The sequence below is a fragment of the Mixophyes fleayi genome, chromosome 4, assembly GCF_038048845.1.
Source record: "Mixophyes fleayi isolate aMixFle1 chromosome 4, aMixFle1.hap1, whole genome shotgun sequence".
In the NCBI taxonomy this organism is placed as follows: Eukaryota; Metazoa; Chordata; class Amphibia; order Anura; family Limnodynastidae; genus Mixophyes; species Mixophyes fleayi.
The window spans coordinates 33,749,432-33,766,481 of NC_134405.1; the positions used below are offsets into that span (position 1 = coordinate 33,749,432).

General features: G+C 42.5%; 1 protein-coding gene across 1 annotated transcript in view; it reads right to left on the reverse strand.

The window, feature by feature from the left end:
* Positions 1-17,050, reverse strand: part of LOC142151175 (complement C3-like) — a 102,006-nt gene that overhangs the window by 33,141 nt on the left and 51,815 nt on the right. Inside the window, exons 18-23 of the mRNA XM_075206539.1 lie at positions 13,324-13,536; positions 11,303-11,441; positions 6,538-6,623; positions 3,429-3,568; positions 2,447-2,659; positions 422-485 (exon numbers count right to left, since the gene is read on the reverse strand). Coding sequence (XP_075062640.1) covers positions 422-485; positions 2,447-2,659; positions 3,429-3,568; positions 6,538-6,623; positions 11,303-11,441; positions 13,324-13,536 — 855 coding nt within the window. The remainder of the gene's footprint in view (positions 1-421; positions 486-2,446; positions 2,660-3,428; positions 3,569-6,537; positions 6,624-11,302; positions 11,442-13,323; positions 13,537-17,050) is intronic.

Consider the following 17,050-nt stretch of genomic DNA (forward strand, 5'->3'; position numbering starts at 1 on the left):
ATCCTCCGTTCCTCCATCTCTCCCCCGTGTCTCTCTGTCTGTCTACCCCACCCCTTAGATTGTACACTCCTTTGAGCAGGGTATTCTCTCCTCCTGTCTTCACCACTGTTAACTCTGCTCTCCAGCTACTTAGCCCTCCTCCTTCTTTCCCGCGTCCCCTCTCGCTCCCTCCTCTCCCCTTGGGGGTCTCCCTGTCATCCGCGCCTTCCCTCTTGGACTCCGTCGTTGGCGGACCTTCCCCTCTCCCCTCCTCCGCCCCTCTAGCTGTGCTTTGAGCTCACTGAGTTACTGTGATTATTGTTTACTGTACTGTTCTGTCTCACCTCGTATTGTAATTTCGTTTGTCCCTGTACGGCGCTACGGACACCTAGTGGCGCCCTATAAATAAAAATTAACAATAATAATAATAATAATAACTCACCTTCTGCACGTTGGGGGTCAAGGATGAGACTCTGGATGGTTTTAAGTATTCTCATTCCTTCTGGCTGTGATTAAATGAATTTGATTAATAAAGGACCATTAAATTCCAACAGGGAACATGAAGATAATATAAATCGTACAGAATTCCCCTTATATTAAACTGCAACTCAGTTACAAGGTAAATTATACAGACGGCTGAAGTTGCACCTTGTTTGTTTAGTTCTCTACCAAAAGTTGGAATTTCACTAATGCTAATGTGAGGCCATTGGACCAGGCCCTTGGTGATTTCACCTATCCACCAAGGATATAAATGCAGAGCAAGTCTACAAGCCTGTCATTTACACTCGGCTGACTAAGATATAAATGTACCACTGTCTTAGCATGGCAACCTGATAAAGAGGGCGGAAGAGAGCATACTCAACATATTAAACATTTCAGCCATTCCCGGATTATTACCCAACTTAAGCCTGCACCACGGGGGACAAGTTTTCCACTCGGCCAGCGTGCCAGGCGCAAGAATTAATGTCCAATTTAGCTTACATGTACATGGCCAAGTTAGATAAGAACCAGGGGCCTGATTCATTAAGGATCTTAACTTAAGAAACTTCTTATTTCAGTCTCCTGGACAAAACCATGTTACAATGCAAGGGGTGCAAATTAGTATTCTGTTTTGCACATAAGTTAAATACTGACTGGTTTTTCATGTAGCACACAAAAATCAACTTTAAATTTCAGTGTACAAATAAGCTATCAAGTATTTGTGTGCTACATGAAAAAACAGTCAGTATTTGTCACAAGCCGCTGCTGTATGCCACATCCTGGCGTGAACTAGCAGCCGGGCGTGTGCTTTAGATTCTATGCTCTGTTATTATCCTTGCTGCATAGATGTAGGAGGGTGTAGGGACATCCTCCAACACCAGGGGGAGCTCCTATATGATTTAAACTGGTTCCCTTTTATTTTTATACATGCTTCCTGGTTATGTTATTTCCTATGCTAGTTTTAGCTAGTAATTAATTAGCTGCCTCCTGAGGCTGATTCTCAGCCCTACCCTCCTCTGTCCTGATTGGCTCCTAGTGCTATTTAAGGCAGTGAGATCAGAGCCTCACTGCCGGTTATGGCGTCCTGTTCACAGTTCTGCTGCCTGCTTGTTCTCTCTCTGCTTGGTGTTAAAACCTGTGACTGACTTCCCGTGTATGACCCTCGCTTGTTCCTGGACCTTGAACCTACGCTTCTGACCCTGACCATTTGCCTGAAAAACGGATTATTCTCCTCCGCCAGTGCCCCTGACCTTTCGCTTGTTCCCTGGATTCTGAACCTGTGCTTGTGACCTCTGACCTTGGTTTACTCTGCCTGAACCATGCCTCTGTCCGCCAATCACTCCACTCCTGGGTTCTCCTTAGCCGGTACACGATTCTCGACCCTCTGTCAGCCTGCGGCCAATTCTGTCCCCACCACTAGGGGCTCCAGTGAACACCAGGCTTTCAGAGTAGACTCCGAGTTTTATTGTGCTGACTAGGGAGTTCCTAACAGTATTTAACTTATGTGCAAAACAGAATACTAATTTGCACCCCTTGCATTGTAACATGGTTTTGTCCAGGAGACTGAAATAAGAAGTTTCTTACGTTAAGATCCTTAATGAATCAGGCCCCAGATGTCTGACCCTTAGCTAAGGGTCCGGATAGCTTTCAGTGTGCCTGGGTCCTATTAGTAAGAAGACAGATAATCTTCATTATGATTTCAGTAGAGTCCTTACTGGGTATTGTTATTGGGTCAGAAACACGATGATATGGGGTCAATTGCCGAATATAATTTGCAACATTGTACGTGTATTCTGTATTCATTATATATTGCTCGATATATTAATGTCAAACAGTGGCTTTCATTTCTTGGTAAGATATACTTACAATATCAGAACTTTCTATGTGCACAGGAATGGTAAAATTAAACAATATAGAAGATGATTTCTTCTGCTATAACAATAATGTGACGGTGGGAAGGTCCTTCCTATTTGTCACCATAACTCACCACCACCTTCAGCTGCTTTATCACTCCATCAGTGAAGAAGTAATCCTTGACTGATGCTTTGACTTCTATCGGAATGTATCCAATCTCTAGAGGAACGACGACAATCGGCAGAACGAGAGAGGCAAAGGGGTCCAGGATCACCACCTGGCGGAAATTGGCTTCTGCTGTTGCCGAACTGCACATCTTCTTGTTGAATATCAGGTCTACTCGCACCTGCAAAACAGTCAAATTGTTTAAGAAAATGACACTCGTCATAAAGACGAACGTGTGGACCGCTAAACTTAAAATACAAGGTATTTACATGAACTGTACAGCTGATTGCAAGATATTGGACCTGATTCATTAAGGATCTTAACTTAAGAAACTTCTTATTTCAGTCTCATAGACAAAACCATGTTACAATGCAAGGGGTGAAATTAGTTTTCTGTTTTGCACATAAGTTAAATACTGACTGTTTTTTCATGTTGCACACAAACACCTTATTTATATATTGAAATTTAAAGTTGATATTTGTGTGCTACGTGAAAAAATAGTCAGTATTTAACTTATGTGCAAAACAGAAAACTAATTTCACCCCTTGCATTGTAACATGGTTTTGTCCAGGAAAGTGAAATAAGAAGTTTCTTAAGTTAAGATCCTTAATGAATCAGGCCCATTGTTCTGTAATATTATCAGTCATTTCATAAGGAGAATGTCTCATCATCAGTGTCCCTCAAAAGGATTAAAGACAGCAATATGGGGTAGATTTATCAAACCTTCTAAAAAGTAAAAGCGGAGGTGTTGCCGATAGAAAGCAATTAGATTCCACCTATCATTTATCTAGTACATTCTAGAAAATGTTACCTATATTCTGATTGGACACAATGGATATATTGAAATACAAAATTTGGTATATGAACTTTGACAATGCAATTTAACCGAGCATTAAAAGATCTACCTGCCAGTACAAAACATATCGGTCCCCCCAGATTCCACACTGTACCTCAATTGGTTCTTTTACATAACTGTACAGGACAGCTCGGATCTCCACTTGCTCATTACGGACCACAGAATATGGAAGCCGCAGGTCAATGAAGAATTTTTTCTTGACCAGCATTTCATACGGTTGAGCAACACAAATGCCTGCAAAACAATGTAGAGGATCCATGTGTCTTATTATTATTATTCATTTTTATTTGCAAAGTGTCCGCAGCACCGTACAGGAACAAACAGTAGGACAGTACAAGGTATAACATTACGGTACAATAAACAAGCAGTGCAACAACACAGGTAGCTCAGAGCACAGCTAATAAGAACAGTTGAGGGTGAGGGAAAGTCAGCACAGCAGAAATTCTGCCATGCCCAGGGGTGTGGGCGCAGCAACAGGTTAAGAGCTATAGGATAGGTGCAATGAAAAGTAGGAGCCTAGTCAGTGGCCATGAGGCTGAAGAGGGAGATGAGCAGAGGAGCTGTAGAGCAGAGTTAAAAGTGGTGGTAACAGGAGGAGAGGGGAACCTGCTCAGAGGAGCTTACAATCTAAGGGGAAGGGCGGACAAACCAAAGACACAGGAAAAGTAAAATGGGGACAGGGTTGAACGGAGTGAGAAGGAGGAAGGGGAGAGAGGGAGAGGTAGCCAACAGGTGGGTAGTTAGGTAGATGACTGAAAGGCTTTTAAGAAGAAGTGGGTTTCTAATGCCTGTTTGAACCTGTTTAGATTGGGGGAGGTTCTGATAGCATGAGGGAGATTGTTCCAATGGAGGGGGCAGGGCAGGAGAAGTCTTGAAAACGTGAGTGAGAAGAGGTAATCAGAGGGGAGGAGAAGCGACGATTGTTGGCTGATCGCAGTGGGTGGGAAGGAGTGTCAATAGAGAGGAGGTTGGAGATGTAGGGAGCAGTGGAGTTAGCGAGGGCCTTGTATGTGAGGGTGAGGAGCTTAAAAAGGATTCTGTAGGGGAAGGGGCACCAGTGAAGGGCATGGTAGAGGGGGGACACAAATGTGGAGAGGTGAGAGAGGAAGATGAGTCTAGCGACGGCATTGAGTATAGAACGAAGAGCAGTGAGATGAGAGTGGGGGAGGCCTATGAGAAGAAGGTTACAGTAGTCCAACTGACAGATGATCAGGCAATGGATGAGAGATTTTGGGTGTGTCCTGGGAGAGGAAGGGCCGAATGCGAGCAATGTTCCGTAACTGGAAGTGGCAGGATTTGGCAAGAGAATGGATGTGGGGGACAAAGGAGGATAGTAGTCAAGGGTGACACCAAGGCAGAGAAGTTGGAGAACAGATGAGATAGTGGAGTTAGTGGAGTCAACAGTAATAGAGAGGTAAAAGTGTATGCTTATACACTATCTACAACTTAAGAGTAGGGATTTTGTATTTGTTTCGGTGTTCTGGCCAAATCCAGCCATTTTTGTATGCATCCTGGTTTAACAGAATCCTTTGTCAACACCAAACCAGCTTGCATTATTTATTAATTTGAAGGCAAGCCCCTTTCCTCCGCATAGTAACCAAGCCAGTGCAAGGTTCTCATTACCACGTCGGCTAGTCTGGCAATGCAGGAGGGATGGAAATGCTGAAGCGATATCAGTGTGATTGCGGAGTCCCACTTATTTCTTCATCTCCCCCGAGATTGGTGCCATTCTTAACAAATGCGGGAGTTGGAACTGCTCTGTTGGTTCCATACAGCACCGCTGTCAGTTTCCTCACAGTGTGTAGTGTCGAAGGTGCTCTCAATACACTGGGCATGGTCAGAAAACAACTTACTCTGTATTAATGGGCACTAGCTGTGACTGTGAGGCAAGCTCTGGAGACTACTGTTTAAACAGTATAATAATATGCTTTATTTCAACCAGAAGGCGATAATAAAATAACAACTATAAACTATGAAATACTCATTATCAAAATGGGTTGGCTTTGTATGTATTATGCTAAACCCCTCACATAATAATATACATTAATCCTTTACCATATCATATTGTATATTAGGATTAAAGGAAAACTCCACCTTTGTGGATTTTGTATGTTTTGCTATTATAACCTCTTTCCTATATCTAATCATTTGCCAAATACACTCTTAAGTGGTGTGTATCTAGCACTAAACTTTCTTGCAGGTTCTTTATCTTACATTGTGTTTATGCAGTCACTGAGTAGAGTGTTAAAGCTTATCGTGCTATTTAGTTCAAACTGCTGACATTGGCCAAATGTTGTGGAGGTGGGCAGCGCCGGTGCTAGGGTCCTTGGTGCCCTAGGCACAGTGTGAAAATCGGCGCCCCCCCCCTTTAAAAATTGCCCCCCCCCCTTTAAAAATCGCCCCTGCGCTTCCCTCCCCTCAGCTCCCCTCCCCACCCCTCCCCATGTCTTTCTTTAACTTACCTGCATGAAGCTGCTCCTCTCTGCTCTGTCTTCTCCCCTCCACTCACAGACACTGTCGGGCCGTGATGATGACATCATCACAGCCTGTCACTGTCAGTGAGCGAAGGGGAGAAGACAGAGCAGAGAGGAGCAGCTTCATGCAGGTAAGATTCATAGCCCCTTCCCTCCTCTCCTCCCCGTGGATTTCCGTTTTTTTTTTAAGTTCGAGGCGCCCTGCAGAGCCCGGCGCCCTAGGCAATTGCCTAACCTTGCCTAATGGGAGCGCTGGGCCTGGAGGTGGGGTCTGAACGTACATGGAAGCCTGCATCTAACCAGTCCAGTAAATTTAGGTGCTAGGTGCACTATCTAGCAGAGTGTATCTAACAAAAACGATAAGGTATAGCATAAAGGTTATATTTGTAAAATAGCCCATTTTGCATGTATTTTTCACAAGCTGGATTTTTAATTGCGTCATTTACCACAGATCATCCTTACGTTTTTTTTTTTCATAAAAAAAAATCACTGCTAGCTAAATTGGTGTTGTTTTACATTACACTCGGGGGTATATTTACTAAACTACGGGTTTGAAAAAGTAAAGTTATTGCCTTTAGCAACCAATCAGATTCTAGCTGTCATTTTGCAGAATGTACTAAATAAATGACAGCTAGAATCTGATTGGTCGCTATAGGCAACATCTCCACTTTTTTTAAACACGCAGTTTAGTAAATATACCCCTTGGACACACGCTGCGCTGTTGAGTACCTGAAATTGGAGAAATGCTGATTGCCAAAAATTCCCATGTGGTGATTGACTCTGGTAAATTTGCATTAACAGTCAATGAAGAATACCTGCGAGAGAAGAAGGAGATATAACAGGGAGTGAGAGCAGTGGATGAATGCACTCACTACATAAGGGCTCGTACACATGTGCATTAAGAAACATAAACAAAGCCACTATCTAATAAACACTATCTGATGCTGGGGTTACAAAAGCAATGTGACAAATACAAACGTTTGCTTTGTGCCAGTTAATTTCGCAGTGATCACTAGAAGGACTATTGTTCTATACTTTTATGAGAATGCCTATTTAGCTCCTGTGAACACACTACAGTATAGTATGGTGCAATGACACATTAACAAATGTGTCTCAGAGCTTCTCTAAAGCAGGGCCAAATAAGCTATGATTCAGTGAGCGTTGTTTTTTAATATCTGTGTCATACCTGCCATATCTCCCTGAATGTCCATAAGACTCCCTGAAATAGAGGTGATCTCCCTCACTCCCTGAAGAGTCTGGCATTCTCCCTCATGCTAAGCCAGTACAAGACGTGGTTGGCTTCGCCATCTGTGGCATGATGACACAGTTCAGAGATTGTGTCCTATGTCCATGTATTGATGCCTTTGGAGGTGGCCATTTTCATGGAGACCAAGATTTAATCCAAGATTGACAGGTAAGAAAACATAACTTCAGTAATGTTGACAGAAATGTAAGATACACTTCAGTCTCTAGAGATTCATTAGCTGCTTTTCTTTAATGCATAGTTGCCTACTCTCCCGGAATGTCCGGGAGACTCCCGCATTTCTGGGAGACCTCCCGGACTCCCGGGAGAGCAGGGCAACATCCCGGTTCTCGCCCCTGCAATAGATAAGTTGTGGGGGCGAGGCTTAATGATGCAAATATCGCATCATATTAGCCCCCTGATGTAATTGGCCAAAACTGTGACAATCATTTAGGGGCAAAAATTATGCGAATCTTCAAGCCCTGTCCCCGCACGCCCACCTCCACTGGGATCTCCCTGAAGCCAATGAGGAAAAGCTGGCAAGTATGCTGTATGTACAAGCTTTAAAAATGAGTGTGAGAAACTTGTCAGAGACACAGGGCCCGATTCATCAAGGAACGAGGGGTGAACACAATTTGTCATTTTTTAAAATTGCACGCGGGTACGCCAGTATTCAAGCACAAGCGCATATGAAGAAACGTTTCCAGAGTACGGATTTAGGTACGGTCTGCATGTGCCGCATTTGCTGTATGCGGACAGAAAACACACTGCAGGGTACGCACAATGCAAATGAAAGTCCAATCAGAAGGCACAGAAAAAAAATGAAATGAAATACCTTAACACCTGTTAATAGTATCATTTTTTTTTCTTTTTAAATTAAATACATTTATCAGGGTGATATTTATGCCTACCGTACATTCGATGCATTTATACAGTTGCTGTTGATTGCAAACACATGTTATGACACGCAGACGTGTCCGTCATCACTATCAGTTGGCCCTTACACCTGCCCCGTAGCTGGTGCAAGTGATTGGGTAAAGAAAACACGTACCTTAGAGATGCCCAGTGCTTGAATCGGTCATTGCTGCATGTTCTTGTCCTCGACGCGCCCTTACCGTCCCTTCCTCCCCCCATTCTGTCCTTCCAGTCGTAGGCAGTTGTAAGTGTCATTTGAGTTTGAAGATGAATTTTCAAGCACTTGCGTTCTCTGGCCTATTGTCCATTTCTGAGCATGCGCAGAGCAATTGAATCGAATTCCCCCCATTTAATCTTATCACAAGCCCTATCACTTTCTCCCGCTATATTTTATTACACATCTCCACTACCCACACCTATACAATTATTTGTCATCTTATCATCGCCAACCACACATCCTATTATCTACCCCTTGCCCCCACTTTTATAACCCATCATTTCACCACCCACACACTTACCTAGTATATTGTATCCAACCCCCCCAATCGTTCCATTAAGACACGTCTCGCACATCACTCTTACTTATTATATAATTCAAGGACTGTGACAGTTTAAATTGTTTTTTTTATTTATTATTATTTGCTATTTTTATTTTCTCAATATGTTGTTACTTTCCCACTCACACCCACATCCTGGATTAAGCTTGTTGCCTAACCCACAAAAGTACCTATATCAAGCGTGCCCTTAAAACCCATTTCTTTATTATAGTTTATCAGTCCTCCTCATAACTCTTTATCCTCAGTTATCCTCTTCTCCCCCACACAATGCCACCCTATTTACCCTTCCCTTTAGGATGTAAGCTCTCGCGTGCAGGGCCCTCTTTCCTTGTGTTATCCTTCTATTCCATCACCTTCTTTACCCCTAGGCTGCTTCCCTAGCACTGTGTCCTGGAGCCCAGGGCTAATGCACATTGGACATTGCTATCACTCTCGCTCACTGTCATGTAAATAACTGTCCTGCTGTGTGTAATCTGTTGATTTGTACAATTATGTTTAGCTTATTAAAGTGTTATGTAATGTTCTATGGAATGTTGCTGTCTGTGTATTGTCTACTACTGTAAATTTCGTGTACGGCCTACGGACATTTTGTGGCGCCTTATAAATAATAATAATAAAACAATATTATTATTATTATTTACACATAATTTCTTCATTCATCTGTCACAAGCCGTGGCTCCACTCCTGGCTGCCGCTGCTCGCTTCTGTCTGCTTGGGGCGTCCCGGCCGTCACCATCAACAACCGGGACGTCACTTCCGTCTTCTTCATCCCAGTTGACTGGGCAACAACCGGAAGCTTGGTTCTCCCTGCAGCAGCTCCGTATCGGCAGTGCTGTCCTATACAGCAGCCGCGGCGCTGTCAAAGAAGCGTCCGCGGCGGAGCTGTATGCAATACAGCACCGCCGCGGATGCTTCTTTGACAGCGCTGAGGCTGCTGTATAAGACAGTGCCGCTATGGCGGCCACTTAGTTAGCGCAGGGGGCGGGGTTCTGGAGACTCAGAAACCCCCCCTGCATGCGCCACTGTATGGGGGAGATTGTATTAGCCACTTGGGCTGAGTATTGCAGCTAGGCACATAAAGGCTTTAGAGATGCCTTCACCTAAAAGTGAAATTTCAATCTTGGTTGGGCTCTATAAGTTACTGTTAGGACTCTGCATTGTATGTAGCTGCAGTACCTCAATACCACCAGAGGTGCTGCTGTTTTGCCCTTGAACATTCCACCTAGCCTGCAAGAGTTAATCTCCTTTCCCGATTAGTGCTTGCACCTATTCCACTGCTTTATATGCCTACCTCAGTCAGTGTTTCTTGCAGTTCATTATTTGTTCCTAGCTGCTGCTGTTTAGCTGCAATCCTTCTGAATTACATGCTTCAGCTTGTTACTTTGCTTTGTCTTCTGCCTGTGACCTGACCATCCCTGATTGCTGCCTGGATTGACCCTTTGCCTGTGACCCCTAACTACACATATTGCTGCCTGGACCAACCTTTTGTTTGATGTTTGACTCTGCCCATCGTCTGTGATTCCAGTACCCAGCCTCAGGTTCATGGTGTCCGCTCTCTGCTTCTTTGGACTTACCTGTGCTCACTATGTTCCACCATCCAGATTTGCAACTTAATCTGGCCTCTGTTTTGCTCTCCAGCGCCATCTCCACACAGGCCACTAGTGGCATTACACCCAACTTTGAATCTGTGTTGCTATAGACTGTACCATTAATCACTCCCTGCATCCATGGCTCAAACCTGGTTGACCTTCTACCTTGAACTGTGGTTAACCCTTCATATCCTGGGACAGTTGTTGCTATGGACTAACTTGCAATTTATTATGTCTTATATGTTTACAGATTGTCTGCACCTATTGGCTTCCTAATATATTTGCATTAATAAACATACTTTGTGTTATTCCAACATTTCCGTTTTCCTTGGAGTTCATACCAGGATTTCTAACCGTTACGCGATAATAATAAATACTGTTTACCAGGCTCCCAGTGTTAATCAATGAATCAGTAAAAATCCAGCAAAGTGATCCTCTCTCTAGCTAACACGGGGCCTTTTTTAAAGTATCACAGGTTTTCCATAAACTACCCATTTACATGAGAAAATCATGAAACGATGGACCAAAAACACTGCTGCCATGTGGTCATCGGAGAAAAGGTGATCAGCACTGGATCATTACTGGCATTGTGGAAATCTTCTGGGTTGGAGAAAACACCAGCCCACAAGTAAATATATATTTAATATTATACTATAACTTAATGAACTCCAGGCAAAACTAAAAATTCAGTTTTTGGTGAAATTGGTCTTCAAAGAGACATTTTAAAAACTTATATTAAGAATCAAGGGCCTGACTCATTAAGGATCTTAACTTAAGAAACTTCTTATTTAGGTCTCCTGGACAAAACCATGTTACAATGCAAGGGGTGCAAATTAGTATTCTCTTGAGCACATAAGTTAAATACTGACTGTTTATTCATGTAGCACACAAATATCAACTTTCAATTTCAGTGTACAAATAAGCTATCAAGTATTTGTGTGCTACATGAGAAAACAATCAGTATTTAACTTATGTGCAAAACAGAATACTAATTTGCACCCCTTGCATTGCAACATGGTTTTGTCCAGGAGACTTAAATAAGAAGTTTCTTAAGTTAAGACAGGTGTGTTCCAAATAAGAGTCACAAAGTTAATATGCTTTTTATAAAAAAAAACAACCCCTCCACCAATTGGACATATTACTGAAACAGAAGAACTGTTTCATTTATTTTGACTTGGGGATACACTTACCCACGGCTGTCCGCTCTCATCGGGAGTGTTTCGACCTTCCACCACCAACTCTCATAAAAGATACTGCGTGACTTTATATTATCCATTTCTTCATAGTCATCATCAGAGCCCCCATCCTTAATGGTAGAGCTGGGACGAACTGAGAGGGACACACACAAGATAAATGATACATTTCTTTTGAAAGGAAGTAGAAACCCTTTGTATTATATATGCAATTGTAAGTAATCCCAATAGAGTCAGACTGAGATGAAGTTTTATTTTTCCCATCTGTGGTTTTCAAATAAAAAATAAGATTTTTCATATATTACAAATACAAGTAAAGATCCCAGAGGATTACAAGTAAGAAGAATGTTTATAATGTATTTCTAAAGTGGTGAATAATTTTTTTTTTGGGGGGGGGGATTTAATGTCAATGTCTACGGTGGCATAGTAGTTAGCACTTCTACCTTACAGCACTGGGGTCATGAGTTCAATTCCCGACCATGGCCTTATCTGTGTGGAGTTTGTATGTTCTCCCTGTGTTTGCGTGGGTTTCCTCCAGGTGCTCCGGTTTCCTCTCACACTCCAAAAAAACATACTAGTAGGTTAATTGGCTGCTATCAAAATTGCCCTTAGTCTCTCTCGGTCTGTGTGTGTGTGCTAGGGAGTTTAGACTGTAAGTCCCAATGGGGCAGGGTCTAATGTGAGTGAGTTCTCCGTACAGCGTTGCGGAATTAGTGGCGTTATATTAATAAATGGTGATGATGATGTTATAACAATTGTGTGTGCGTATTATATTCATATTTTTATCATTTCAGTACAATGGATCAGTGTCTATGGGCCTTTTACCCACTGAGGTTGCAACGTTGCCAATCGAGGGATCCCAATCTTTCCATTATCCAAGTTCCTATAACCCTGGGACAGGCAAGGCCAACAAAAGCCCCTGGACCTTGTAGTCTATAAAAGGGGGGCACTCTGTACTTTGCCAGCCCACCCTTCCTATTGAGGCTTCATCCCTGTACTCACAAGTCTGATCCTGGTTTTCCACTATGGTGTAGGAACCACATGCTCATGGACTCCCAGATATTAGTAGGAACCAGCCCAAGCTGTCCACCAAAGACTCTTATTTTGCTTGAATGCAGATTTCTTCTCATAGACAGGCACCCAAAAATCTACCCTGTATTCTAGATGTGGTCTGACAATTTACATTGGTAAAATTATGTTTAGATGCCATGTAAATATCCCCTGAAAATATTTCTGCAACGTTGCTCATCATTACTATGGTGAAATAACTTTCGTACATTCAGCTTACCTACAGCAACGCAACAAAGTGCGGCTTCAATTGAGGTTTACAGTCTTGGACAAAGTTGCCTTTGTATTTAACTTCATTAATCGCAAAACAAACTGGAACCTTGTAGCTGTGAGCTGTCTGTACAACTCTGGACTTACAAAAGAACTTTGACTTATTGTCAGTCTGGCTGGACCAAAATGAAAAATGTAGACTTAACCTCATGTATCCCATAGATTGTAAGCTTGCGAGCAGGGTTCTCTTACCTCTCTGTCTGTATGTATTACCCAGTATTGTCTTATTAATGTTTGTTCCCAATTGTAAAGCGCTATGGAATTTGTTGGCCCTATATAAATAAATGATGATGATGATGTATCAAACTCCCATTGTCCCATAGATTGTAAGCTTGCGAGCAGCGGCCTTCTCATCTCTTTGTCTGTTTTACCCAGTTTGTTTATTAGTTTACTGTGTTTGTCCCCAATTGTAAAGCGCTACGGAATATGTTGGCGCTATATAAATAAATGATGATGATGATGATGGATGATATGAATATGTGTAGAGGACTTAAGAAAGGATATTTATAAATTCAAAGAGGGTATTAATTAGCCAAAAAGGCTTGCGTGTGATACTCACATTTTTTTAATCATCTCTGTAAGTAGATTTTATATCATTTTTATCCTATGCATGTGTCAGGTGTGGCATCTGAATAGGGGAGGTAAATACACTATCTCTTCATGAATCTACTGGTACTTACAGATCGCATCTGCTCTACTTGTAGGTTTCCTGGGTCTTCCCCTGATCACCTGCGGCTCAAAGATAAATTTGCAGCACTCCAAGAAGACCTGTGCGCATTCCCCGGCATCCAAGACGTACTCAGCCCGTTTTTGGCACTTATACCCCATAGGGTTCTCCTGCATTCCATCCACACAGCACTGCTTTAGACGCGCATCTTTTTCATATTGATTAGCTGGCATGAAAGACAGGAATTAAAGCACACGTTAAAGCATCTGTGTACATGAACATACACTTAATATACTGAATATACTAACATACATTTAATATACTAAATGAATAGCACAATATATTCAGGTGCAGGTTTGTGGGGAAGCCACACAGGCAGGGTACAGCCTTGCAGAAATGCAGGTTGGACCTCTGCTCGCTTCGGACATTTAAACATGGGCTTAGTTTGGGCTAAATGACATCCATATTTTTATTTTATTTAAATGATATACCGTTTTGGTTGGACCCATGGAGAGCTAAGTGAGCGTGCCTTTACCCTTATGTGTTGTGTTTTTTAAAAAACATAGGGGGGTATTCAATTGTGAGCGAGATCGGAGAAATACTCGCGCTCGAAAAATATTACCGTTAATACGGTAATTACTCGCTGGATTTCAGCTCGCAGCTACCTGAGTTGCGAGCTGAAATCCAGCGAGTAAATTACTGTATTAACGGTATTTACGCGCAATATTACCGTATAAACGGTAATATTTTTCGCGCGCGAGTATTTCTCCCATCTCACTCACAATTGAGTACCCCACATTGAGTCTAATACATTAAGGAAAGTAAAGCAAAAAAAATGAGTAACTTTGCACCTTGGCAAAATCATGTTGCATTGGAGGGGAAGGTAAATTTGAAATGTGGGTACAGATTTATAGTTGGGGTAGAGCATGTCCTAGATGAACTTCAAATTTTAGTGTACAAATAAGCTATCATGTATTTGTGTGTATTACATGAAAAAACAGACAATATTTTACTTATGTGCAAAATAAAAAAGTAATTTACACCCCATGCATTGTAACATGGTTTCGTCCAGGAGAAAACGTACTCTTTTTTTTTTTATTTTTATTTTTACTTACTTTCCTTAACGAATCAGGCTCATTAAGTCCTGGACATTCACATATGCCCCTAGTCTACTGGTGGCAAAGGATGTCCAAGACATCCTTGCTGATGGGGATGAGGGTGTAGATGTTGATCATTATGGGAAGGAATTTGCAGCTGATGACAGGTATGAAGGACAAACTCTAACGTCTCAGTCAATGTCAGTAAATGTTAGAATTAATAATGCCACCAGAAAATTCCAAAACAGTCACAATGATCACATCAACCATCACTGATATAAGTATTAAACAGAGGAGAGAAGTATAGCAGGACACACAACAGAGTGCTCTTCTTAAATGTGCAAGTAAAAAAATGGTAGGTTTAGAAATTAGGTTTTAAAAGGGTCTTTTCTGGGGGGGGGGGAGGTGGGGAGGCATTTATTCATGTGATAGCCAACAAGGGTCTGGGTTCTATTGTGCTCGACTGCTTTGGATGTCCCTGTTGTAGCTGATTAAGACCCGAGGTTCCATCAGTCTGGATTATGCATAGATTTCAAAGTAGTACTTCATCTGGACAGGACTAAGGAATGAGATCCAGACTGGTGTACCAGGGAATTGTCTCAGCTTGCCAGAGTGAGTCCACCAAAAGTTGGGAGGCTCTTGGGTCGAATCACTGACAGCAGTTGTGAAACTCTTGCAGTATAGGGGAAAGATCACCCTAGACCAGGGGCATAACTACTGGGGACTGCAGGGCCCCTTAGCTGGCAGGGCCATGTAGATGCCACCCATGTTGTTCCAGGGCCCTAATCCCTTCAATACTGTGCACAGTCAGCAGGGAGCATAATGAGCTGTATTACCATCATTACCACAAGATATTTGAAGCCCCAGAAGGCCGTGCGAGCAAACCAAAATTCTGGAGCTCCAAGATTAAAATCTGCTCCGAGGGGAAAGGAATTCTTGTTTTGCCACTCTCTCTGTATTGGTAGTAAAGTGCAGAGTGGTGGGCAGCGGTGGAAGAGGAGGCGGACAGCATCTCGGTAAGGTAGTGTGTGTACACTGTACAGTTTGTACGTAGGAAACAATGTAATTTGGTAAAATACCGTAAGTATCATTGTCATTATAAGCCATTATATTTTTATCATCAAATCCACATTAGGAACCAGCAAGTCAGGATTAACTTTTATTACAGTGGGCACAGTGCACCAAATACATTTACACAAAAGTGCAACTAGGAAGTGCACAGTGTGACCCGTTCAAAATAGTCGACAAGACCCATCTCCGCCAGCTTCGTACTGCCACAGAATTCACGTCATTTTGCAGAAATTTAGGTGAACAGGCACATGTCATCAAAAGGGAATTTGCACTGATTTCCACACTGCCCTCTGCACCTTGGCTCAGGGACACAATTACTGTCCCAATTAGTGCAGTGTACAAGTACCGCTGCCCATGAAAGTGCATATATTGGACTAACAGGGGGCTCTGTCTGCTGCCGATAGAAATATGACAAAAGCAATTCAGACAAGTTTTATTAAGGATTAAAGTCCAACAAAACAGTCTAAAGTGACAGTACCATATTACAGTACTCTACATGGGTTGTATGTTTTTATTTTTTGTTATATATATCGTGCATACTTGTCAACTCTCCCGGAATGTCTGGGAGACTCCCGAAATTCGGGTCGGTCTCCTGGACTCCTGGGAGAGCAGGCAATACTCCCGATTCCAGGCCGGCTCTACAAATTAAATGGAGGGGGCGGAATTAGTGCGCCGTATACGCATCATTGTGGCCCTGCCCCTATTTTATTGGCCAAAAAAAGTGATGATGGCTTTGGGGGCAGGGCTAACTATGCAATTCTTTGAACCCCACCTCCACACATCCACCTGCCTCCCAGACCTTCCGGAACACATTATGTTGGCAACTATGACATTGTGACGATAGAGCTATGCAGTTAGGGTGAACAATATGTAAAAACAGCTGTGAAAAGATAAATCGGGCAGTGTGGAACTACTGTGTATAGAGCTATGTGGTGAATGCAAAACACTCACATGTGTACAGTAGTCTGGGCTACTAATAGCCCCAGTCACAGAGAGCATCAATAGATATTTTCCTAACTGGCGCTTAACTAGTCCGCCCTCCAAACACCTATCTCCTCCTCAATTGTATCCGAATATCAGTAGGGCAGGAGGAGGTGCCCTCAGGCAGTTGGGTTTTCCATGGTATCTTGGTCGGCCGAGTACAATCCAGGAAGAACGAGTGTCCTAACGGCTGTAAGCTCGTTTCATTAGGGTATAGACATGTGACAATACATTAATCGATGATTGCCTATTAGATTCTTTACGGTACATGCACTGTGATTGACCTGATTCTCAAGTAGGCATTATTTATTATTATATTAATATTATTAATATAATATATTTATTATTAGTGATGAATTATGAACAATTTCTGAAATAATTTGCAGGCTGGCTATCTCTGGAATTTTGTCTAGATTTCAGAATCCTCTGAATCATTTGCTCATCTCTACAAAAATTCCACATTTTAATAAATGTGCTGTATAGTGTATCGTCCCAATTGGTCAGTTCTGTTCTGGATCAGTCCCAACCTGAGCTTCTGCTGAAGTCAGAGGTATGATTTATCAACCCTGTGGCTTGGCCAAGACCAATCAG